Genomic DNA, 27,021 nt, shown 5'->3' on the forward strand with positions numbered 1-27,021 from the left:
GATGCATCTCAGTAGTCCTCCGAGCATGCTCTAGCCAGGACAAGGGGATGTTCTCATTAATACTCAAATATTCATAGCTGTCTATAGGAGATGGATTACTGCATGCTGGCTATAGCAAAAGCTATTATAGAGCTGTAACACACTACACTGTACAGGTATGCTGGGACTACATAAATATCTCAATTGTAAAGCGCGCCGGAATATGCTGGCGCTATATTGTTAATTACTAGATAAATATAAAATGTTGATTTGATGTTTAAGATATCAATTTATTATACAGGTGCAGGTAAATGACATGTCTCTTTCAGGACAGTCTCTGCCTCTGTCAGAACAGCATCAGGAAACCAACAACTGCTTAAGGAAGTGGCCAGGAGCAGCGAAATGCGTCCAGTTTTACTGATCAGTGAAATATTTTATTGGTAGGTTTTATTTACATTTTATGCCTATATATGTTGTTATTTTTTTTATGCTGGTTTTTTTTTTTTTTTACCTAGCTGCATATTGGTGAAAATGTTTTTTATTATATTAATTTTTAAACCTGTTTTGGTTATACCTATACTATTAATATCTAGTTATTAATTCTGAGGTTACCAATTCAACTTCATTAATCTGTGATATCCTTGTGGCTCCTCCCAACACATGTATATGTGCTCTCCCTAGGTGTGTGAGAAAGGTGCGGGTACACATCAGAACGTTGACAAAACGCATCGTTTTGTCATCGCATCTAGGGACAAAATGATCCAATTTCCCTTCATCCCAGAACAAACTATATTGAGCGTACACACTGTGCAATCCTTCAAGCGATGGAACGATTTAAAGTGCTGTTTATGTTCCATTTATCGTTGCTCCTGTACACACTAAAACAACCATCTTTAGATCACTGGCTAATTTAAATAATATATTGCCTGGTCGTCCATGGCCATACACACAATGTGCACCACATCGTTCACGATATCTTCTGATTGACTGTGCAGCGCGGCAAACCAGATGTCGTATTCAACGCACAGGAGTGTGCAATTGAGCGTACACTTTGTGCGATCTGCACGATGTCTCTTTCCAATTTGCCTCAAAACGATATATCTTACCGATATCACTCTAGTGCAGTGATTCCCAACCGCGGTCCTCAAGGCACACTAACAGTCCTGGTATTAGTGATATCCATGCTTAAGCACAGATGGTTAAATCAAAATAACTGAGGTACTAATTAAGTCACCTGTGCCCAGCTATGGCTATCCTTAAAACCTGGACTGTTAGTGTGCCTTGAGGACCGTGGTTGGGAACCCCTGCTCTAGTGTGTAGCTGGCCTAAGGGAATGCCTAGTTATAAAACGTGTGTCTATGACACAGAGCTGTGTTTGTACCTTCCCAGTAACAGAGAGTTTTCTTTTATTTCAATTAGTATCAACAAATCTGCATCTTAAGGATGTTTAGTACCTTTCAAGCTATTTTTGTGGAGTAGAACTAATACTATCTTTTATTTATAAAATTTAATATTTTATGCAGCAATGTACACTAAATATTGTTACAAACTACATATACAACAACTTGAAACAAGGTAAAGCTGATCCTGTCCACGCAGCTTACAGCCATGTAGGAGAGATGTGTACCAAAGCTTTCTAACTGGTTTATTCACTAAGCGTCAGGATGTAACATCCCAGCATTTCTGATTGTGTTTCTGCCTGAAATTTAAATGGGCAATGTTTTTACTAGCCGTGTTTTGTTAGTAAAATCATTGCTCTTAAATTTCGGGCATAAACACAATTGGAAGCGCTGTGTTTTAGAACCTAATGCTTAATAACTAAACCCCTAAGTATCTTAGTTTGAGTGGAACCTATTAATAAGTGACACTATGATCTTAAGGGGCCTATCCATTACACGACTTTTTGCACGATCCGACCAAAACCTGGTTTTGGTCGCATCGTACAGAAAGTCGTGTAATGGATAGCCGGCAAGGACCAGCAATGCGCGTGCACGCTGGGTCCTTGCCGACCCAGACTATATATTGAACATGCCAGTCAACCTGACGACGAAAGTCAGGTTCGGCATTTTCAGAGATAGGAGGACGGGCTCCTGCACTGAATGACGTTCAGTGAACGCCGTTCAGTGGGGACACTGCACCTCGGCGACCTGAAAGTCTGAACGCTAGTCTTTCAGGTCGCCTAGTGGATAGGCCCCTTTACTCTACACCAGTTCACATTTGTTAAAATGTTTCAATATTACGTGTTGCTTACATGATATTCTGACCGCTTGGGTCTAGGGTCCTGTTTTACGCTATATATATAAATTATGCATCTCATTTGGTGCTTGTCAGAGAAATAATACAAACAAAGTTAGATTTATTAATAATCCAAGTCCCCTGTGGAGACATATCTGCATGCAGCATCCGGTTTGTTAAAGAATCAGAGGTTCAGAGTAGGGAAGAGAGCTTAAAATTAGGGAGAACGGAGAAATACTTAGAGAAAATAAGGGAACAATTGTTTTGAATTAATGAGCTATGCAGACATTTCATAGTCTCCCTTACATAGCATCAGCAAGAATGCACTCACCCCACCAATAAATGCAGTGAGAACCCAATAGTGTGCCCTTTGCTCCCTTGGAAAAAAGAGCATGTTGTATTATTTTCTCACTTTCCAATAAAGATGAAACCTAACAAGTAGGACATAGTTTAAAATTAGATGTAACTAATTTCCTATATATAGCACATGTCGGAATGCCCAGAACCATGGACCTCCATTGTAAATCAACTAGAAAATGGCAAGTAGATTTTTTATTTATTTAAGGACTTCATTTATTTTCATGGAGACCTGCTGAATGTCTTACAATTACTCCAAAATCATACATGCGATTCTGATGCACATTTCAGAGTTACACTCATTTGAAAGTAGCAAAGAGGGGATATACATGATGTGGTATGATTTGTCAATAGTTATGACCGGCATCAAGTCGACATGAGAATGTCAACATGGTCTGTCAACAACCGTCCCTGGTAGACCAGTGGCCATTTGGCTTCTTCTGGTGGCCGCCCTGTCTCCAGCGTCTTCTTCCGGGTTCTGGTGTACAATTCATTCTACTCGTGTCATTTTTTTTCTAAATCTAGTTTACAGCATAGACCAGTGGTTCCCAAACTTTTTCGAATCACAGCGCCCAAATTTTTTACAAGGCACCCCTGGGCCAAAAGTTTCTTATTGAGAAATTCAGCAGAAATTAAATGTAGTAAATTGTGCTTACGTTCAGTTATGTGGTGGCTGACAGGGCTGTTCTTCTTTCTAACCACATATTTTTTGATTGGCAGTCATCAGCTGACTAAAAATAATTTTACTTTGTACTGGAACACCAACCCGAGGCACCCCTGCAAATGCCCTGAGGCACCCCTGCAAATGCCCTGAGGCACCCCAGGGTGCCGCGGCACCCAGTTTGGGAACCACTGGCATAGACAGACAGACAGATCCTAAACATTTAATCTAATAACAATACTATGCATTACAAATTTTTTAATATGCAAGTGTTGGGGGTGCAAATAACTCAGATGGGTTGCCAGGACGTACCCAGGTGGAAAATTATTGCTATAGTGTAACTTGCTTAAAAAGGGGACTGTATGCATGTGAAAATCTTTACAAGTGCCGTGCTTTATGCTTGGCATTACTCAGACTGCTAACCCTCATGCAGGAAGTTCTATAACATACAGTGAATAAGAAAAGACAGTGGAACTCTCTACTTCCTGTGAGTCACAGTTACAGCGTAGTTCAGACTTACAAGGAATGCTAGCACATGATTCTTGGCTGTAAAACAGACACTCCCTGAAGCAAATTACTGAGGAAATATAAGACACACTATTGATTATATTGATCTCTTTCGGCCTATAGGGAAAAAACGGTTTCAAAATGAAATTAAATGTAAAAACAAAAGGGGAGAAGAGGGGTGGCGAGAAACATGAGTGAGTAGAATTCCATAGCAAAATATTGATTACTGTATCTTTTTCCACACGTGTTCTTTATGTGAAACCCCACCACCATGACTACTGAAACTACTTTCTATAACTGGTGCGCAAACACTATGGCAAACCACCTCGTTTTTGTGAAACACATTCACTATCACTAGTGCAAAACTACCCTCAAAAAATATGAGATATGGTAAGAACTTACCTTTGTTATCTCTATTTCTACGAAGTCCATAGGGTTCCACAGGATACCTTGGGGGATATAGGCGATGACGTCAGGCATCGGGCACCATAGAGTTGAGTTTTCAGCCTCCCAGGATGCACTAGGGTCCCCCTCCTATACCCCGCCCCCGAGCCAAGGCATCTCAGTTACGTACCAAGCCATAGGCCGGAGGAGGAGAAGGAAGAGAGAGAAAAAAGATCTGGACACATACACAAGAATCACATTCTCACCAGAGGGAGACGGGAAAAAATGGTGACCAGAGTAAAGCCCATCTGCAGTACAGGTGCGACAGGGCGGGAGTCCTGTGGAACCCTATGGACTTCGTAGAAATAGAGATAACAAGGGTAAGTTCTTACCATATCTCATATTTTCTACATCAGGGTCCATAGGGTATCCACAGGATACCTTGGGGATGTCCCAAAGCAGTATCCTTTAAGGGTGGGGACGCTCCTGTGCTGAAAGGAGAATCCGCCGCCCGAAGGAAGCATCCTGAGAGGCAAAGGTGTCAAACGCGTAATACCTCACAAAGGTATGGACAGAGGACCACGTGGCAGCCTTGCAGATCTGGACTGCAGAGGCACCACGTCGAGCTGCCCACGAAGGACCCACAGACCTAGTGGAATGAGCCCTCACAGAGGATGGAACCAGAAGGCTTCCATCCATCTTTTATGAAGATAAGCTTCTGAAATTGCCATACGAAACCAACCTGCCAAAGTTTGCTTTGAAGCAGGCCAACCCTCTTTACGGAAGCCATAGAGGACAAACAAGGCGTCCGACTTCCTAAATGAAGAAGTGCTGTCAACATAAATCCTTAAGGCCCGCACAACATCCAAAGTGGCCTCACCCGCTGAAAGATCAGGCGAGTTAAAAGCCGGCACAATGATATCCTCGTTGATATGGATACTTGAAACAACTTTGGGAAGGAATCCAGGACGAGTGCGCAGCACCGCCCTGTTCCTATGAAAAATCAGGAAAGGGGGTCTACAGGAGATAGCCCCTAAGTCAGAAACACGTCTGGCCGAAGCAATGGCCAGAAGAAATATTGTTTTAGCTGTCAGCCATTTAAGGTCCACTGAGCCCAGTGGTTCAAACGGCGGTCCCTTGAGAGCCCTCAGGACCACAGCTAAATCCCAAGGCGCCACCGGTGGAACAAAAGGTGGCTGAATGCGAAGAACACCTTGCATAAAGGTGCGCACATCATGGATCGCAGCAGTCCTACGATGGAACCAGACTGACAGGGAAGACACCTGCACCTTCAGAGAAGCAACGCGAAGCCCATGGTCTAGCCCCGCCTGTAGGAAAGCTAACACTCTAGACAGACGGAACTCCTGAGGGGCAAAACCTCTCGGTCGACACCACTGGAAGAACATATGCCACACACGATGGTATATTCTTGCAGAGGAGGTTTCCGAGCTCTTAGCACGGTTCGTACCACAGAGCTGGAAAACCCCTTGGACCTTAACATGGCCGTCTCAACAGCCACGCCGTCAAAGACAGCCGAGCCAGGTCCGGGTGAAGACAAGGACCCTGTGATCGTAGGTCCGGTCGTAGCGGCAACCACAGAGGAATGTCCACGGACAGACTCTGAAGGTCTGAGAACCAGTGCCGCCTGGGCCACGCGGAAGCTATCAACAGGAGCGTACCTCCTTCCTGCTTGAATTTCCGGATTGCCCGCGGAAGGGAAAACGGAGGAAAGAGATAAGCAAACCAGATCATCCACTGGACGGACAGAGCATCCACCAGAGATGCCTTTTCGTCTCTTATTCGAGACCCGTACACCGGCAACTTGTTGTTGTGCCGAGACGCCATGAGGTCTATCTCTGGAAGACCCCACCTGTCCACCAGAAGTTGAAAGACGTCCTGGTGCAGAGACCATTCCCCCGGATGTACGTCCTGGCGACTGAGAAAATCCGCCTCCCAGTTGAGGACTCCCAGGATGAATACTGCTGATATAGCCGGGAGATTGCGCTCCGCCCAGACCAGGATGCGGGACACCTCTACGAGTGACCTTGGAGAGCCCGATGTGCCTGCTGGAGAGCATTGAAAACCGCGCGGAGTTCCAAGATGTTTATTGGAAGCTCCTGTTCTGCCTGAGTCCACCTGCCCTGGAACAAGTGTGGACCCGTGACAGCTCCCCAGCCCCGAAGACTGGCGTCCGTTGTTAACAGGACCCAGTTTGTCACCCAAAATGGACGACCCTTGTTGAGATGGGTCGTCTGCAACCACCAGGCTAGAGACAGGCGAACCTTCGGAGTGAGCACCATCGTCTGGGACTTTAGCCTGTGAGGCAGTCCATTCCATTTGGACAGGATCAATTGCTGCAGAGGTCTGGAGTGAAACTGGGCATATTCCACCATGTCGAATACTGACACCATGGAGCCCAGCAACCTCATCGCCGAGTGCAGAGATACTCGGCGACTCTGTAGACAACTGCGCACCCTCAACTGCAAGGCAGAGATCTTTTCCTCCGTCACAAAGATCCGCTGCTGTCTGGAGTCCAATAAGGCTCCGAGGTGCAGAATCCTCAAACTGGCAAAAGTCCACCCTGATCCCGTCTATTAACCAGCCGTGACGTTGCAGTACTGCAATCGTTAGGTCCAAATGGCGTAGAAGGAGCTCTGGAGATCCTGCCACCAACAGAAGGTCGTCCAGGAACGGCAACATGCGGACTCCCTGCAGCCGCAGGTAACCCGCCATGACCTTGGTGAAGACTCGTGGTGCTGTTGCCAGGCCAAAAGGTAACGCCCGGAACTGGAAGTGATCGTTGCGGATTGTAAACCTGAGAAACTGCTGATGGCGCAAAAGAATAGGGACATGCAGGTAAGCGTCATGTATGTCCAATGACACCATGTAATCCCCAGGTTCCAGCGCCAGAATGATGGACCGTAGGGTCTCCATCCGAAATTCGCGGCACCCGCAAGGACTTGTTGAGGGCCTTGAGGTTGAGAATCGGACAGTACGACCCATTGGGTTTCTGTACCAAAAATAGATTGGAATAGAAACCCTGGCCCCTCTGGGAGAATGGAACAGGCACTATAACTCCAGCCTGGAGCGTAGTGTGCAAAACCGTCCGCAGTTCCAAGGCTTTGTTCCGGTCTGATGGAAGGCCCGTGGTGAAGAACCGGGATGGGGGCCTGTGCCGAAAGGAGAGGGCATACACGTGAGAAACCACCTCGTGAACCCAATTGTCTATCGTGGTTACCGACCAACACTGGGCGAACTGCAGCAGGCGGCCTCCCACTTTGGGATCCCCCAAAGGGAGGCCCGGACCGTCAGGCCGCAGGTTTGTCATCTGACTTAGGGGCCAGACGTCTGGTACTCCAGGCCTGTTTCCTGGGCTTGGCCGATTTCTTGGGCCCAGCCTGTCGGGGAAAAGACTGTGCTTTAGGCCTACCCTGGGTCCAGGAAAGGCCGAAAGGACGACGTACCAGAACTGGAAGGAACCGCAGCAGACGGGAGGCATGCAGATTTGGCTGCCGCCAGCGTAGCTTCAATTTTGTCCAGATCCAGACCAAATAGGACTTCTCCATTAAAGGGCAAAGCTTCTAAGCCCTTTTTGGAATCAGCGTCCGCCTTCCAAGACCGCAACCATAAGGTGCGACGAGCAGCAACAGCTGCCGAAGAAATCCTAGATGTGAGGATACTGATATCCAAGGCCGCTTCATTGATGCAAGTGGCCGAATCCCGGAGATTGCCTACCAACTCAGCCTGTTCAGCCATACAGTCGGAATCCAACGACGCCTCCAAACTATCAGCCCAGCGCTCCATAGCTCTGGCTACCCAACATACAGCCATAGCCGGTCTGGATGCCCCCCCCCCCGCAAGGGAATAAATGGACTTTAGGCAGATCTCCACCTTGCGGTCCGTAGCATCCTTCAAGGAGGACATGGAGGGCATGGGCAAGGTGGCACTTCGGACTAGGCGTGTCACATGAGAATCCACTTGTGGAGGGGATTCCCACTTAGAAAAATAATTGTCCGCAAACGGATAAGCCACAGCTAAGCACCTCTGAGGCTGATACCGTTTACCAGGGTGTTTCCACGCCTCCTCTAAATGGTCTACTAACTGACCCGAAAGAGGAAACACTGTGGCGTCACCCTTAATATCCTTAAAAAAGGCATATTTGGACTTGGACGCCAGAGGATCGTCATCCTCAATAACTAAAGCCGTGCGGACTGCCCTAATAAGGCCAGGAACATAAACCTTGGACTTAGCGTCCGACTCTTTAGTACGAAGAGGTTCTTGGTCAGATAGATCCAGATTCTCCCCATCATCGGACGTCACGTCGTCATCCTCATAAGGAGCAGACAGAGACGCCACAGGCCGCAACACAGACTCCCCTTGTAACACGTCCGTCAAATGCTGTACCGAATTTGTCAGTGAATTAACCCACGCAGGCTCCTGTGAAACCTGGGGGGGGGAAATAGGGAGACTGTGGGGTACCATCAGTTGTCTCGGGAACCCCTGCATGGGTGACGACACCACTGACTGCTGGGACAATCCCATCTGGAAAAACGCAGGTGGCGGAGCTAACTGGCACACTAGGGTTGTAAGCGCTTTAGCGAAACAAGCCCAGGGCGGTTCCTGTACCGGAGCCGTGACAGTAATTGGCCGCGCCAATAAATAACACTGCCGACATAGCCCTTCCGCGTTACCCTCCCCCTCCGCTATTGGTACATTGCACTTAGTACCCATAAGCTGGAGAGGAAATTCACTCTCAGACATGATGGTAAGTATGTGACCCCTCTCACTGATACTCGTTAGTATAGTGGGAGAACCGCCCTGCAATCACCGCACCGCAAGGGCTTTAGCAGAGGAAGAGCAGGGACAGTGAAAAGGCTGACAGTAGAAAGTGAAAGTACAGGCAGCAGACGCTAGCAGAAGTCACATACAATGCAGAAGAAACAAATCCCTGCTATATCAGCGCTGTTCCTCAACTACACAGAGTCTGGTAGGACACAGCGCTGCATACACAGACCTGTATCAACGGAGGAGAGGTATGCCGGGGGACCCAGACCGCGATGCCACCGTCAGCAGCTCCAGCAGCGTTCACCATACAAAGATGGCCACCGAGGAGCAGAGAGGAGGCGGGCCTGGGGGAGGAGCGCTGCCACAGGACCAATCGGCAGCGCAGAGAGGGCAGTGTGCAGCGGGGGAAGCGCCGGCTGTGTACAGGGAAGGCGCGCTCCCCTGGCCTGCAATTAACCCCTGGGACGCCGCAGCGCTTGCCGCTCAGCCGTGGCCCGCTGTCCCAGGGGGTAGTGGAAGCGCAGGTTACCTGGCTCCACGCTGCAGCCAGTCCCTAGGGAGCCCCCTGCCTGGGGACTCTGGACCATGTGTTCAGCAGGGACCCACCGCGGGACCCCCGCTGCTTACCTGCTCCCCTTGAATCCGGCCATGGTCCAAAACATCTTGGGTCACCGCTAGCCGTGACCCCAGATGCTTACCAGCATTCCCGGATCAGTACCGGCGTTCTGGTACCGGCGGGGTGTAGGGGAGACAGCATGGACGTCAGCAGTGACTGTCCATGCTGTACTCCCAGATGTGCAGCCACAGCTGCCTTGAAGAAAACTTCAGGGGCTATTCTTAGCCCCCCTCTAAACATGTGCTCCGAACTCCGAGCCGGGCACCAACGAAACTGGGATGCCTTGGCTCGGGGGCGGGTAATAGGAGGGGGACCCTAGTGCATCCTGGGAGGCTGAAAATTTAACTCTATGGTGCCCGATGCCTGACGTCATCACCTATACCCCCCAAGGTATCCTGTGGATACCCTATGGACCCTGATGTAGAAAATATATTATATATTCCAGCAAATAACGCCAGAGACTTAAATCAATCAATATCAGTGTATTCCCAGTCAACGATTCCCCTTTGACCACATACAATTAGTAGTGTTAAGTGTGTAAAACATTGTATTGACGGGTTATTGGAGATAGGATCAGTATCTTCATTATTTCCTGCAACCGGCAGTCCAGGCAGAACACACTTATCTGAAAGACACTACGGGCCAAATGTAATAGGGTGAGAGTTTAGAAAATGTGAGAGTTTAGCAGTAAACTCTCACATTGGTTGAGTTTTATCTTCAAAATGGGAAAACATCTGAATGAGATTTTAAATCGTGAGAGTTTTTTAAGTCTAAAAAAACATGCAAGTTCGCTCTGTTACTTTGTTTTTGGACTCTATTACATTGGTAAAGTTTAAAAAGTGTCAGAAACTCTCACTTTTCTAAACTCTCACCCTTTTACATTTGGCCCTACATCATTCATCAACAAATTAAACAGCATCACCCCTAATCCACAGAACAGTTTCCTTTGTACACGCGATGTATCTAGTCTATACACTAATATTCCTCACGATGCAGGCTTACAAACAACACAAAGGTTCCTGACGAATAACAGCAACTACCAGGGAAGCGATATCTCACTATTTATCAATCTTTTGGAACTCACCCTGATAAGGAATAATTTTTTATTCAACAGTAAATACTACTTACAACTCCTTGGCTGTGCAATGGGGTCTTGTGTAGCACCCTCATTCGCAAACATATTCATGTTTGAAACTGAGAAAAACTTATTTTTTGTAGATCCAGAGATTGCAAGCCGGATCCATTTCTACTGCAGGTACATAGACGACCTGTTAATTATCTGGACAGGGTCTACTGATGAATTCAACCAGACTATGGCGGTGATTAATCAACAGGACAAACACACCAAGTTCACGTGGAACATTGACGCTGTACAAATACATTACTTAGATGTACTTGTTACAAAAGAGAATACGGTTCTACATACGACCATATTTAAAAAACCTACTGATCGGAACACAATCCTGAGGGTTGAGAGCCACCATCCACGTTCCCTCATTACAGGTTTACCATTCTCTCAATTATTATGAGTACACAGGATTACTGATGACCCTATAGTGGCAAACAGAGAGATGGACAACATGATACAACAATTTGTGACTAAAGGCTATAATCCATCCAAACTTTTGAAGATTAAAAATCAGGAGTTATCAATTCCAAGACAGGACACCCTATGTCACAAACCTAGAGAGCACAAGGACAAACGCATCACCTGGGTTAACCAACAATTTAACTCCTTAAGCCCTCAGGGCAGTAAATCTGCAAAAATGGGATTTTGGTACCTACCGGTAAATCCTTTTCTCTGATTCCACAGGGGACACTGGAGGTGCTTACGCTGGGGTATAGAGGCGTGGATAGCTGGAGCTGGCACTTTAAAATTTAGAAGTGTGAAGCTCCTCCCCCTCTATGCCCCACCAGCCCTCAGTTTAGAAAATGAAGACCGAGAGGAGGTGGAGAACAAGCGGAGTGAAAGGAGAGAAAAACACACAACAACTAAATCATACAACATACAGAACAAAAACCGAACAGGCAGGCATAGAGCGCAGAGGTGGGCGTCCAGTGTCCCCTGTGGAATCAGAGAAAGGATTTATCAGTAGGTACCAAAATCCCATTTTCTCTTTCATCCACTAGGGGACACTGGAGGTGCTTACGCTGGGAACGTTCCAAAGTTTTCCCCACAGGCTGGAGCGCTCTGCGGCGCCTGCAAAACAAGGCAGCCAAAACGGGATGCCGAAGTAGCAAACGTATCAAATTTGTAAAACCTGACAAACGTGTGAACTGAAGACCAAGTAGCCGCACGGCCCAATTTTGACGTGGAGGCTCCTCTACCGGCCGCCCATGACGCACCCACAGAACGTGTGGAATGAGCCGAAATGGACGAAGGAGGACGACGGTCAGCACTATTATAAGCCTGATGAATAGTCAGCCGGATCCAACGTGCCAAAGTCTGCTTAGACGCAGGCCAACCCCTCCGAACAGCATCATAGAGGACAAAAAGCGACTCAGACTTACGGAGAGACGCTGTCCTGGCAACATAGATGCAGAGAGCCCTAACCACATCCAAGGTAGAAGATCCACCAGAGTCCTCCAGCAACGACGGTACCACAATAGGCTGATTGATATGAAAAGCCGGCACAACCTTGGGAAGGAAGGTGGCTACCGTCCGGAGTTCCGCCCTATCAGCATGAAACACAAGGTAAGGTGGCTTACAGGACAGAGCACCCAATTCCGAAACTCTACGAGCCGAAGCGAGAGCCAGGAGGAGGACAGTCTTCCAAGACAAGTACTTAAGATCGACCTCCTCCAAAGGTTCAAACATGGGCGACTGAAGAAACAGAAGCACTAAGTTTAGGTCCCAGGGAGCTATCGGAGGTACAAAAGGAGGCTGCATGCGCAAGACCCCTTGAAGAAACGTCTGCACCTCAGGAATGAGGGCCAATTTTTGTTGAAAGAAAATGGAAAGGGCAGAAACCTGCACCTTTAGAGTTCCTAGCCGAAGACCAGAATCCAGACCCGTCTGAAGGAAAAGCAGAAACCGGGATAACCGAAAAATTCTAGACGGAAGACCCCGACTGGAACACCATGAGATATAAGCACGCCAGATGTGCAGCCGAAACTGGTTTCCTGGCGCGTAGCATGGTGGGAATAACCGCATCTGGGATGCCCCTGCGTCTTAGGATATCGGTTTCAAGAGCCACCCCGTTAAACGCAGTTGCGCTAAGTTGGGGTGTACGAATGGACCCTGCTGTAGAAGATCCGGTAGTAGAGGAAGGGGCCACGGATCGTCTGACAATAGGGACCGAAGGTCCGAGAACCAACTTCTCCGAGGCCAGTTCGGAGCTACAGAGGCTGATTCTAGTTTTATCCTTTTTAGAAGACGAGGAAGAAGCAGAATCGGAGGAAAAAGGTAAACGAAGTCGTAGATCCACGGACTTGTCAGGGCATCTACCGCTTCCGCCTGCGGATCCCGAGTTCTTGAGACGTATACTGGGAGCTGACGATTCAATCGCGACGCCATGAGGTCCACCTGAGGACATCCCCATCGACATATCAGCGCGTTGAACACCTCTGGATGAAGCTTCCATTCCCCGGGATGCATATCCTGTCGACTCAGGTAATCCGCTTCCCAGTTGTCCACACCCGGGATGAATACCGCCGACAGGATTACAGACTGTTTTTCGGCCCACCGAAGGATCCGAGTTACTTCCCGCATAGCCATGCGACTCCGAGTCCCTCCTTGGCGGTTGATGTAAGCGACGGCCGTCGCGTTGTCAGACTGAACTCTTACCGGACGAGCCTTTAGCAAGTCTGTTGCCTCTATCAGAGCATTGTAAATCGCTCTGAGTTCCAACACATTTATGGGCCACTTCTGTTCTAGAGGGGACCATCGACCCTGAAAGTGATAATCGAGGACTACTGCTCCCCATCCTCGAAGGCTGGCATCTGTTGTTACGATGATCCAGTCCCACACTCCGAATCTTCTGCCCGCTAACAGATTGTTGGATTGTGTCCACCAAAGAAGGGCCACTCTGGTAACCGGGCTCAGACGGATCTGTCGATGAAGAAGCAGATGAGACCCTGAGCCCTGTGCTAGCAGGTCCAGCTGAAACACCCTGGAGTGGAACCGGCCAAACTGCCTCGAAAGCTGCTACCATCTTCCCCAAGAGACGCAGACAAAGAAGCAGGGACACCTTCCTTGTTCTGAGGACCAGCTGAACTAACAACCGGATATCCCGGGCCTTGTCTATTGGAAGAAAAACCCGTTGTGAGGCCGTATCCAAGATCATGCCCAGAAACAGAAGTTTCTGGGACGGATTGAGATGTGATTTCTTGAAGTTGATTATCCAACCGTGTTGGATTAGGGTCTGATATGTCAGTAATGCCTGATTTGATAGAAGAGATACTGATGGAGCCTTGATTAAAATGTCGTCCAAATAAGGGATTATGTTCACTCCTGATGACCGAAGGAAAGCGATCATGACTGACATGAGTTTGGTGAAGACGCGGGGAGCCGAGGATAACCCGAACGGCAATGCCAAAAAACTGATAATGATCCTTCAATATGGCGAAACGCAGAAAAGCCTGGTGAGGTTCCCAAATGGGAACATGGAGATAGGCATCCTTGATATCCAGGGATAATAGGAACTCCCCTGGTTCCAAGCTCGCTATGACTGACTGCAGAGACTCCATTTTGAAGCGATAAATCTTCAGATACAGGTTCAAAGACTTGAGGTTTAAGATGGGCCTGACCGAGCCATCTGGTTTTGGTACTACAAACAGGTTCGAGTAAAACCCCAAACCTCTCTGATGTTCCGGGACCGGAACTAGTACAGATGATACTACCAGAGACTGGATAGCCTCCTGTAAAACCTTGGCCTTGCTTGCAGGCATTGGCAGACTTGTGGTGAAGAACCGAGGTGGAGGGGGGACTTCGAAGTCTATTCGGTACCCAAGGGAAATTAGTCTGCGGCTCCACGGTTCTGTAGAGGTCTGGTTCCAAACCTGTTGAAAATTTTGCAGGCGGGCTCCCACTGCAGGAGGTACCAGGTGGGACGGAAGACCGTCATGCCACCTGCTTTTCCGCTGGTTTAGGCTCTGGTCTACGTGCAACAGGGTGTGGACGACCTCTACCTCTGCCACCTCTATGTTGCGTGGGAGCACCTCTGGCTCTACCACGAAAGGAATGTGGCGCACGAAAGGAATGAAACGAAGGTCCATTATAAGATCTCCTGGGAGCTGGAGCAACAGACGGGAGGAAGGAAGACTTACCCCCCGTGGCCTGGGATATCCATTTGTCCAGTTCCGGGCCAAACAGCATATCGCCAGTGAAAGGTAAACCCTCCACCGCACGCTTGGATTCTGCATCCACTTGCCAAGCGCGCAACCAGAGGGCTCTGCGGGCCGACATAGCAGAAGCAGATATGCGAGAACTAATCTGACTGATATCTTTCGAAGCTTCTCCCAGGTAAACTGCAGACTCACGGATGTGTTCTGCTAGTAGACGTAACTCTGCTCTTGAGGTACCAGAGTCCAAACCGGTAATCAACTGGTCAGCCCAGTTAACCCAAGCGGTAACAAGGGTGGGTCTAAGTTGAGCCCCCGCTGCAGTATAAATTGATTTTAGCGTTGTCTCCAACTTACGATCCGAAGGATCTTTTAGTACTGTAGCTCCCGGTACTGGGAGTGCTGTTTTCTTAGAGAGACGGGAGACTTGACGCATCTACTGGAGGGGGTGTTTCCCACTGTTCCATCATGGCTGATGGAAAGGGATAACTAGATGGAAACCGGCGCGGAATTTGGAACAGTTTATCCGGTTGCTTCCAGGCCACTGAGAGCTGCTGTTGCAGTTGCTGTGAGAACGGAAAAACCGTAGAGCTCTTTGGTTGTTCATGAAATATTTCACACTCCTGGGATGCAGGTATTACATCCTCAGGTAGATTCAGAACTTTTCTGACCGCCAAAATTAGAGATTCCACCCCTGGAGAGGTGGACTCTAATTCTTGAGGGGAAGCGTCCTGTAACGCTTCCTCCAATTCCCCTTCTTCTGTTTCCTCCGTAGCGAGGAATTCTTCGTCCGACTCTTCTGATTGGAGAACAGTCGCCAGAGTACGCTTTTGTGTCGGTCTTTGGTAGGAGGTGGAGGGTGCAGGCACCACTGTACCCATTACCTGTACCAGGGTGTCTAGAGACTTGGTTAGTCCTGCCACCCAGGGAGGTTGAGACGTGCCTCAGCTAACTCAGACGTTAAATCCATCATTACTCCTACCGTGTCAGCGGCCCATGGGGGAGCAGGTGCGGCCGTAATAGCCATAGTTGGATCTATTGCTATACAAGCATCACATAAAGTGGACCCAGCAGCATGCGGCTTGGATAGTTTGTTGTTACACTTAGAACAGACAAACATCTTTTGAGCCGCTTTTGTTCTGTTTGACATGGATACACACAGTCACCCAGACACAGAGGGACAGCAGTGAAAATAGAAATAAAACAGAAGGCTAGTTTGGGACACAGAGGAAGAGGCACTTCCCACTCTTTCCCACAGATTAGATTCCCTGCCAAACACCCCAGTGTTACTCACAACCTCTTGCCAGGGATGTAGTCAGGAGAATCAGTCTTCTGTATATACTGCATACACCTGTAGTGGAGAGATGCAGTTTTTTACCAGGTTAAACACAGCAGCCACGCTGTGCATGCAGCCGCTGCCGCGTTATCTAGACAGGGAGCCGCTCTAGAGACAAGGAGCCCGCGCTGTTAGGCTCCGCTCCCTTTCTTTATGCCCTAAGGGCTTGAAAATGGCTGCCCCCGCCTGCAGGATCATCTCCCCCCTGCAAGCCCCGCTGAGTAGGAGCTGCTAGCCGCGGGGAGAGGGGAGATAGATGTAATTAGTGAGCAGCGCTATCGCGCGGGGAGAGGGGAGATAGATGTAATTAGTGAGCAGCGCTATCGCGCTCTGTGAAGCCAGCGCTGGCCGCAGGACAGGAGACGGGGGATGTGCAGGTGATTCATACTCACTGCGCTCCCTCTCCGGACGGCTCCTCTGAACAGCACTCACAGGAAGGTCAGCTGTGGTGTATGTGCTGTGTACGGCAGTAAGGAGCTGTCAGATGCTTTTGGTGAAGCACTGCACACTCCTTCCTGTAACCCAGGAGGTTAACAGGGTGCCAGTAACCCGGACCCCACCTTTAGAGAGGTGGCGAAGGGTACTAAGAAAAATTATGTAAAAGAAGTTATAAAATAATAAAACAAAAATAAATAAATATATGTTAAATAAAAGAAATAAAATAGTTGACTTGCTGGAGCACAGCAGGTTGTGACCAGCTCCAAGGGCACATTTTCTAAACTGAGGGCTGGTGGGGCATAGAGGGGGGAGGAGTTTCACACTTCTAAATTTTAAAGTGCCAGCTCCAGCTATCCACGCCTCTATACCCCAGCGTAAGCACCTCCAGTGTCCCCTAGTGGATGAAAGAGAAAGACCTTTGGCCCATAGTGGCAGAAGATCCGAATCTCCCTGAACTGTCAGGGACGAACATCATGCCCTGTAATAAACGCCCTTAGAATATCAAGGACTGGGTTGTTAAAACGGACATCTCAGGATTAAGCAATGCTACTCAAGGACACTTTATGACTCGTAAACCTGGATGTTATAGATGCATAAATTGTACAACCTGCAGTTACTTAGAGGTGGGTAACACTTTTGCGCACCCACATTCAGGGCAAAGATATCAAATGAAACACGTTTTATAATGCACTTCTCGATTTGTTTTCTACATTATAAGGTGCCCATGTGGTTTGGTGTATGTGGGCAAGAGACGTCAGTTCAAGGAACGAATGGCCCTGCACCATTCGGCCATCAGGGCAGCCATTGATGGGAAGGAACAACAACCGGTAGCCAGACATTTCAAAGAATTTTGCCATGGTCTGGCATCCCTTAAGTACAAAATTATAGATTGTGTTCCACCATCGACTAGGTGGTGACAGAGCCAAGGCACGTCTCCGCTTGGAAGCAAGATGGATTTTTCTCCTCAACACTGTCTCTCTGTTTGGGCTCAATTAGTCATTATCCCTTAATTGCTGCATTTAAGGGTTTGTTATTTTTTGGCTCGTCCTCTTTGATACTAGTGAGCACGGGTTGCCCTGGTTATAATACATTCTATACCATTACCTAATTATGACGTACATTCTGTCGCCAGATGGAATAGTCTATTGTATTTGTTTTGTTTGATATTCAAAGATACATTCAGGGTGAGCTATAAAAACGTTCTACACATAGCCCCCAATGAGTTTTCTTTCAGCCATTTCAGAGGCAGATATCTTTGTCCAAGGTATGTCACATCTGTTTATTATATGTACCCTGTCACAGCACTGCGCTGCTCTATTGTCTATATGTGTATTCATGAGTCATTCATATGTGTTTATGTTGTCTAGTCTGCACAGCACTGTTTTATTAGACATTGTCAGCCCAAGAACCGAATGATGCCGTGCATCTGTGATCCTGAGAGCGTATTGGAGATTGTTTATATGTTGATCTTTGTTGCTATGGGTCGGCCGACCCCGCTGATGTCATTGGTGGGCGCGGCCACGCACAGTGACTCACGGGTGTAAGTGTTGGAAACGTGCAGTTGGTTGCACCTGCACTGGTGATGATGGTGGAGGGTATATAAGGTATGTTTTTTGACATTTTTGTTATAAGCCTGATGACGGTTTGAACATTAAACCGAAACGCTGCTAAAGCCTTAAGGTGTCTACACACTTGGCGATGTGCTCACGATCAGACATCGTGTACAAATTTGTAATGTGACAAACGATCTATCGTGCATCCTTCTTTTTCCAGTGCATCGTGTCCCAGTTTGGCAGATCTGCCCTACAGCTTGGCAGATCTGAAGATGCGATGTACGACCTGCGAGGGGGGACGTACATCGGCAACGTGATCATGAGTGGACACTCACGATTTGTCATCACGATGCGTCGGAATCAGGCAAATCGTGTAAAATATCCCAAAGCGTGTAGGCACCTTTAGCTGTGCTGATTACTGTGTCTATATACAAGTCCTGGAGTGCCACCTATGTTCTGGGATCTCCATATCATTATTTTGGATGCACACCTGGGCCAGTTTTCTGATAAAGGGTTAGTGCTGGTTCTGTGAAAAAATGGTCTCAACCATCTCTTGTACACCTACTCCAAGGTGTGAAACTCAACCACTGTCACTGTGTAAACTAGGGATGAGGCGTATGCTGGAATTATAGGGATACTGCAGTAATAAAATAATGGCAAGGAGATATCACTATGCAGAGCCATGGCACTTTTTATATGTTGCAGCCTGTGAAGTGTTATGGAGTTGCAATCTCCTGTGGGGGTAAGAGACAGACAAAGTGGACAAGAGGAAGGGAAGAGCGAGACATAGATGACAAAGGAAGGGCGCTTGTGGTGGAGAGGAAGGCAGACACAAACAGAATGAGTGAGAGTGACAAACACCAACAACCAAACTGGATCTGCATTTTTAAAAATAAAAAAAGTCACTAACCACCAAAATCCCAGCACTTTACAAAGTCACATACTATTTTTGGCTGGTGAAAACAATTATTTCAAGAAGAGATGTAATGTACTGGGCTGAGAACCAGGTTGACACTGTGAAAACCACAGCATATAAGCATGCATTGTGACATATAGCATACCTTCCTTTAAAACATTAAATAAACTAGAATTTTACTTTTAATTGTAACTACAAGATGTTTGGGGTTTGTAATGATCGAGAAACTCAGTTTAACAATTTTAAACATGGTATGAAAACTGAATAGACCTCACATTGTAATTTTTTCAAAAATATTAACAAAAGTCCAGATTTTTCATTAGAACAAACCCAGAAAATGTATTATTTCCTCTTCCGTGTACTAGAAAGTCAGCTACTAGCTATGCCCAGAAAAGAATAATAGTGATGTTACCTTGACCTTGTAAATTGATAACATCAAGACATATATACGTATCTTGCTGTGTCATAGTGTTTTGTTCTGAGTACCAGGGATCATATTCTATTTCGTTTCTATGGCAAAATAATCCAAGGTGCTGGGGAGCCAATAAAGATGGCCTAAGGGTGGTGTTCACAGTTAAAACTCATTGTCTAATGGCTCTAAATTCAGAGAGGATGTGACACAAGCTCTTTAGTCACTAAAGCACTTTTTGCCTTTGTTGGACACGTGTCCGCTGCGCTCAATAACATGCTCTCCAGTTTAAATGCATTATGTCTGAGCAGATCCTCTCACTCCAGCATTTAAGCACTAATGAGCTGCTAGATGTGAAAGCACTGCACTTTTTCTATTACAATTAAAAAACACTAAATAAATTACTGTAAGTATGAGTACTCCTTTTAAAATGGTTGGAAAATAATTCTGTGTAAATGTTCACTAAACACTGGTTTCTGTACATTTGATATAACATTATTTTCATTTTGGTTTAGTTTTCCGTGCATCAATGCAATCAAAGCTGTAGGCCATTACTCAAGAGTATACTATAGGTTGCATTAAGCAATCACCTATACCCCTTTCAGACATACTGAGATTCCCGGGATTTTGGCCTGCCTCGGCCAAAATTCCCGGGTCTCATGTCTGTGTGAAAGGCACATTCCCGGGTAGCCGCCCCGGCAATCGACCAGGGTTTTTCCCGGGACTTAAGTCCCGGGAAATTACCCTGCTTCTGTCTGAATGGTGCTACCCGGGAATTTACTACTCCCGGGCAGCACCAAGCAGCTTTTTCATGTAGCTGACAGCGCAGAGCGTCCTATAGGACGCTCAGCGCTGCTGCTTTGAGCTGACAGCGCAGGGCATCCTATAGGACGCTCAGCGCTGCTGCTTTGTTTGAGCTGACAGCACAGTGTCTGCTATAGGACGCTCAGCGCTGCTGCTCACCACCCCCAGCACCGGCCGGCTGTGCCACAGCGGGCCGCCCGCACTCCCGCTGGACCACCAGGGAATTAAAATAAATGTTAAAAAATTATAATAAAAAAAAAAAAACTGCATTACGATTGGCCGGCTTTTGGCTGGGAGGAGCAGACGGCAGAGAAGAGGCAGGTAAGCAGAAAAACCCTGCTCTTGTCTGAAAGGGGTCTACCTGGGAATTTCCTGGGTAGACACAGTAGTGTGAAAGGGGGGTCTCGACCAAATACCCGGGAATTTGCACAGGAGAAATTCCCGGGTCTGAGCAGGAAATTTCCCGGGTTGTATGTCTGAAAGGGGTACTAGTTGGCTGGTTAGAAGGAAAATGTGGTAATCATTGGGAACAAATGACAAGTGACCATTTGCTCCCACACATGGACGAAAACTGTCATTCACACAAATTGCTTAAATCAAATGCATTTTCCAGTGTTTGGGAACAAACGGTTGATTGTCATTTGCTCCCATACATTACTAGATTTCATTCCAACCAGCAAAACAGTTGGATGTTTGTAAAGATAATCTTTAGATGTTTGGCCACCTTAAGTATTATTAATTCTTCTGAAGCTGGGAGCTTGCATGATCAAACACTTTAGGGTTACGAGTGACTTGTACCATATACGATACATAAATAATATTTGTTGAGGTTTTCAATGCTGCATCTATATTGGACTTTCTCTGAAAAGCAATTGTGTCACACCACCCTAAAAATAAAATCAATGTTAACTTACACTTTTCTCCTGTATACAATGGAGGTGACTATTTTGTAGGCTGGAACCAAAATGAAGAGAATGTAGAGTATCAAATCTATAGAAATCAGTGGCATCTCATGGCTCTTATGGCGTCTATAGTGTTCATTCTAGCACCCTACACCTGTCATAACCTGTGCAGTTCCTCTTTCCTGCCTGGGGTGTCGCTCTCTGGTCTGGTGCATCTAGCACCCTCTGGTCTGTATCTGAGCAGTTTGTTGCATCAGCAGTGTATGCTAGAAGCACCAGAGAAGCGACACCCCAGACAGAAAAGAGGAACTGCACAGGTTGTGACAGGTGCAGGGTGCTAATATGAAGACTATGGGGCGTATTCAATTAGGCGCGAAAAGATGTTTTAGTCGAAAAAGTTTCGCAGGCGACGTCATTTCGCCAGCCGAAAACTTATCCCCGTATTCAATTCCAAAGACTTTTTGCCGGTGCAGAAAGTCAATGCACTGGAACAGGTGAAAAAGTTTCGCCTATGAAAACTGTAGGAAAAAAGTGCATAAATGTGGTTTTGGGATGCAAACTTGCGGGAACCCCTCTGCTCCCTTCGGACAGTCCCCCAGAGCTAAACTGTCAAAAATTTTTTTTAAATACTTAGCAACCCAAAAAATGGCTTTGAAAAACATGGCGAAAAAAAACAAAGCTGTGGGACAAACTTAAAAACTAGCGAAATAGACTCCAGGGGGGTCCCCAAGTATGGGGCAAGTGTTTTGGGGATTGCAGGAGGTTTGCGGCAGGTGAATTTTTACGGTTTTTAATACTTCACATTAGCAACTTCAAAATATGCTAGCACCCATTTTTATGTACCCCAAATTAGGTGGAACTAGTTATTTTGATGAAAAAATATTGCTTAATGCCATTCTTCATCACTTATGCAAAAACGCTAATTGCAATTAAGAAAACTTAAAGTACCCAGATTAGCTTTATTAGGGGCACTAGTACATCCCTATAGTGATCCCCTACGTTAGTGCAGCTTTTCGGGGGGTACAGGCTGTTTTCCCCATTTTTGACAGTACTTTTCGCTAGCTCTGAATTCGCCAGGTGCCGTTTTTGCCGATTTCAATTGAATACGGAGATAAACAGGGATGCGCGTGAAACTTTTCAGCATGAAAAACCAGCGATGACGGCAAAAACCTTGCCTCTCCGACTTTTCGCACCTAATTGAATTTGCCCCTTAGTCTATATTTCATAGTAAATTAATTGGTTCAACCTAGAAAATGGTTATCTCCACTTTGTTTAGCCCATACCTCCGCCAACTGTTCTGAATTAGGCTGGACCGTCAGGATTTGTAGGCACTGACCCACCGTCCCTATTGGGACAGCTTTGTCCCATAAGTCAGGAAGTTGGGATGTATCTCCAGGTCACTGTACGGTAATAAATGGTTGTTAGGAAGGAAGGAAGGCGAGCGATGTAAGCTCCTGTACCAATTCTTCAAGGTTAGGAGGTATGATTTAAAGGACTCGCTAATATCCACAAATATACCTGTAACAGAACATGCTATATCTGCTTAAGTGGCAATACTTATGGGCATATTTACTGAAGTGCAGGTTTTTAGAAGTGGAGTTGTTGCCTATAGCAACCAATCAGATCTTAGCTATTATCTTCTAGAAGGTGCTAGATAAATGTTTAGTAGAACCTGATTGGTTGCTATGGGAAACATCTCCACTTCTAAAAAAAAAAAAAAACACACTTTAGTAAATATACCCGTAATAATGAAAGCTGTATTTTTAGAAAAGATATCTCAATGCATTAAAATCCATATGGATCAGATGCAAAAACAATGAAATGCATTCAGTGATATAGGTCTTTTAAGGAAATAAAATGAAAGACTCAATCGCATAAGTACAGATTTAAAAAAAATATTTACAGTAGAATCCACTCACTAACACTGCCAATAACCCATCTGTTTCACCATCACTATCTGGTGGCTTCTGCAGGTCCCTCGCTATGTCACCTTACTATCAATGGCTGCAAAACCTCATGTGAATAAAGTCTCTCTTCAGTAAAGTCCATTTACAAAACTGCAAATTGCCAGTGATACAATCTTCCAGTTGTACTTTTTGCCTCACCATTCATCACACAGTATTTGGAAATTTGGATTTTGTGGAATTTATTTTCTTATGGACGATGACAACAGTCGATTTATTCTGCTGGACTGTGTGACCAGGGTAGAACTGGGCTGATCAATTTGTAGAAACATTTTTAAAATGATTCTCATGTCTTCATATTACACCAAACTGCATGTCTTTCATCTATATTACCCTCACACAGGAAAATACATGTTCAACAAGTTTCACACAAAAACATTTTGTGTAATATATACTATTTTGAGACTCTTGTTTTGTCTTACACAGATCACACAGTGATAGTAATGTACTAATCATTTGCAGATCATTACCAGCCTGAATGTCCTTTCCACATCCCTGCTCTACATGAGAAATCCCAGCCATGTAAGACCCCCAGCCCCAAAAAGGCTCAATTATTGGGTTCAAAGTACATGACAAGCCCCCAGTCTATGCCAGACACCCAGCCCCACTGGTTATAGACTCCAGACCCGAGTGCCACTTGTTCTAGTCCCCAGTCTATGCCAGACACCCAGCCCTACACATTCTCCAGCCCCACCACATCAGTTATTACTCGTTCGGTCCACCACAAGCCCTCAGGTGACCCACCTCCGTACCTCTGAGTACGGAGCCCCAGTACATGACAGGACCCCACACACCCCCTTTCATTGCCCTGTTATGAGTCTACTCCACCCACCATGGTCCTGGTTGAAGCCAGCGTACAGCAAGCCGTTGCCGTGCGGGTTGGAGGGCAGCAGGTTCATGGTTCCAATTCCGGTGCCGGTCTCGGTATCAGAGCCCCGGCTGAGCCGGTTACATCATCACCGGGAGCCCGTGACGCTTCTCCTGATACACTCAGCTACTTCCGGCATCCGCAGCCTACCCAGTCGAGCGCCGAGTAGGCAACGCACCCAAATCACGTGATCTTCCAACCTGAGCACAGAGCAGTCGCTTCAGTTCTCACTTCTCAAGTACAAGAGACATGAAGACAAGTAGACACTACACTACTAGTAGGGTGATAGTCGATGTTTAAACGTTCAAGCCCTTCACTATATATAATGTAATTTTATATGCATATGTACTTCCCTATCTACAGACATCTAAAGGTGCTGCCAGCCAGATGTTAGTGATGCACTTCTAGCATATTTGTTAACGTTATATTCCGACTACAATGTACACAGTATAGTACATAGGGCCTGATACAGAGGTGGACAGTAATGTATACGCACTGCATACTCTCACGGATCGCAGTAGTTAAAATATGCTTTTTTATTGAGTTGATTTTGTATTGAGACGCCCACCAGAGCCCACATAGTTGGCTGCAGCTGCGTACACAAACGCAGCATCGGATGCAGATCTTTAAAACATCGACAGCTCGAGTAGTCTATGGTCACTCAGAATAGCTGTGGTAAATGAGACGCTGGAGGTTCATTCTGTGCGTGCGCGATTGCAGATGCTGGCTGGTACATGCCCAGGAATCAGCCCCAACACGCCTTTGTTTCGCTGGAACTCCCCATAACCACCCACATAACTTTCTCTTCCTGTCAATACATTTCGAGTGAATCCTCACAGTGATTCATTCTCAGCGCATGCGCAATGCGGCTGGGACTCTTGCACAGACCACCGATAATCACTCAACTGCACGAACATCGGAATAGCGTTCAGCTCTGAATTAGGCCCATAGAATTCTACACTTTACAAAGAATACTTAGGGCCCTCTTTATCACAATCCGCATCTCAGATGTGACGTGATAAAATGCCAGGATGTATCAAATATCACATGCAGGGACAGCTTCGAGAAGGCTCTGTCCCTGCAAATCCTCTTCACACACTGGGCCTGATTCAGACCCAGAGGCAACGCGGCGTTCGCTCGTAGCTGGATGATTTTCACATTCAGTGCATGCGTTTAAGCCACAGTGCGCAAGCCAGTCTTAGCGATCGGGAATCGGGCGCTCGTAGTACACAGACTGAGTGCTAATTTGAGTGACAGATAGTGCCGTTTGTCAGTGGTGTCGGCAGGGCTGCCATTAGAAATTGTGGGGCCCGGGTCTGACAAAATAGGCAGGGCCCCTGGGCCCTCCACCCCCGCTTCCCCACTTCCGCTAAGTTTCATGAGTCATAATTTACCTTATCGCCTTTAAGAATGAGCCTTCCTTCTGCCTTCTCCTCCAGGTCTGTCTGGCGCTGCTTCTCACACGCCGCGGTTCCTCTGACCTCTTCATTCCAGCGGTGTGTCATGAAGTCACGCGCACCAACTCCAAAGGAAAAAAAAAATTGTACTGAACATGGGCAGGGGCAAACGCAGGATTTTCTGTGGGGGAGGGGGGCAGTCCCTATCTACATATATATATATATATATATATACACATAATATATACAGTGTATAGCAAACGTGTGTATATATATATATATATATATACACACACACACACATTATACAGTATATAGCAAACATGCATATATTATATATAACACACATATACACATTAACACATGCATTCACAGGCTGTAGAGAGGGGAATTGGGCAGGCTCATGGGAAGGGGAAGTGTGGGCTGTGCATCAGGGGTAGTAGTGGGCACGGGCCCCCTCCTGTACTGCCAGGGTCCGGGCCCGGGATTCCAGTCCCGGCAGTCCCCCCCTGATGGCGGCACTGGGTGTCGGGATGATCTATGAAAACGAGGGTGTGAATACAGGCGTGCCTGTGTGTTCTAACGACGTTTCATGGACGTGCATAATTAGCATGGAAGCAACATTGCACACGTCACCTGGTTGTATTTCAGCCTGCAGTGATCACAGTGCTTGCAGCGGGGTAGGGTCATCCTCAAGGGCTGCTCTCGATGTTACTGAATAATCATACACTTCGTGGAGATGATGTGTGCTAAGAAAGTAAAGTGCGCTCACTCAGCCGTCTCTCTCTAAGACATAGAGGGCGTCCTTAAGTCTGGCCGTGCGATCGCGGAATTTGCATACTCGGCCCCTGACGGCTGCGAAAGTGCGCTGCGTTGCATCCGGGTCTGAATGAGCTCCACTATTCAGTGTATTTTTAAAAAAAATACCCTGACAGCGTGACTGCACATGTGGGCTCTCACCCTCAACCATTCGCGATCTTCCCCCTTCCCCCCTGCTCATTTGGTATTATGACTGTGGCTGAAGCAGTGTATGTAAACCTTGTCCATGTCCTGCAATGTACTGTAATGTTTTGTTCATGCCGTTACTGTTTATGTACTTTGTACGGCGCTGCAGACCCCTTGCATCATATAAATAAAGGATAATACTTTTTGCACCCCAATGGAGCCTACAATCTAAATAACATAAACATTTTACTGAACATTTACTGAAAAACATAGGAAGCACTTACAGTGGATGTCAGAATATACCGGTAATTATAGGGTATATTATACAGTCTATAATTCAATGTTTCACTAAACATCAAAATGCTGTTTAAACTGTAAAAAAAAAAAATAGTTTTTGTTATGCATCATAAAAGTGGAATGTAAAGTGACTTTGGAAGTCACATAGCATTTTAGTTAATTGATATGATTTAGGCAAAGGCTACTTCAGTGTTACCGATATTTTAAACATCAGCTCATTAACATCGATGGCACTGAATTGTAGAGAAATATTGCTGTTTTAAACATTGGCAACATTGGCCCTCATTCAGAGCCACTCGCTAGCGGCAGTACGCTCGTTCCGGGCGATGTTCGCACATCTGCGCATGCGTACGGTTTTTAGTGCGCATGCGCGAACCAGTCAGTG

General features: G+C 46.7%; 1 protein-coding gene across 2 annotated transcripts in view; it reads right to left on the reverse strand.

Moving 5' to 3' along the window:
* The window catches only part of WDR45B (WD repeat domain 45B), a 45,017-nt gene extending 20,820 nt beyond the window's left edge, over nucleotides 1-24,197 (reverse strand). Inside the window, exon 1 of one of the 2 annotated variants that reach the window (XM_088468629.1) lies at nucleotides 23,962-24,194. In XM_088468629.1, coding sequence (XP_088324755.1) covers nucleotides 23,962-24,028 — 67 coding nt within the window. In that variant the 5' untranslated portion in view covers nucleotides 24,029-24,194. Of the gene's footprint in view, nucleotides 1-23,961 lie in introns of both variants that reach the window. The other variant, XM_088468630.1, reaches the window with a different exon arrangement.
* Nucleotides 24,198-27,021: the final 2,824 nt, after the last annotated feature.

Source organism: Taudactylus pleione, unplaced genomic scaffold, assembly GCF_031769625.1.
Source record: "Taudactylus pleione unplaced genomic scaffold, aTauple2 ptg000012l, whole genome shotgun sequence".
Taxonomy (NCBI): Eukaryota; Metazoa; Chordata; class Amphibia; order Anura; family Myobatrachidae; genus Taudactylus; species Taudactylus pleione.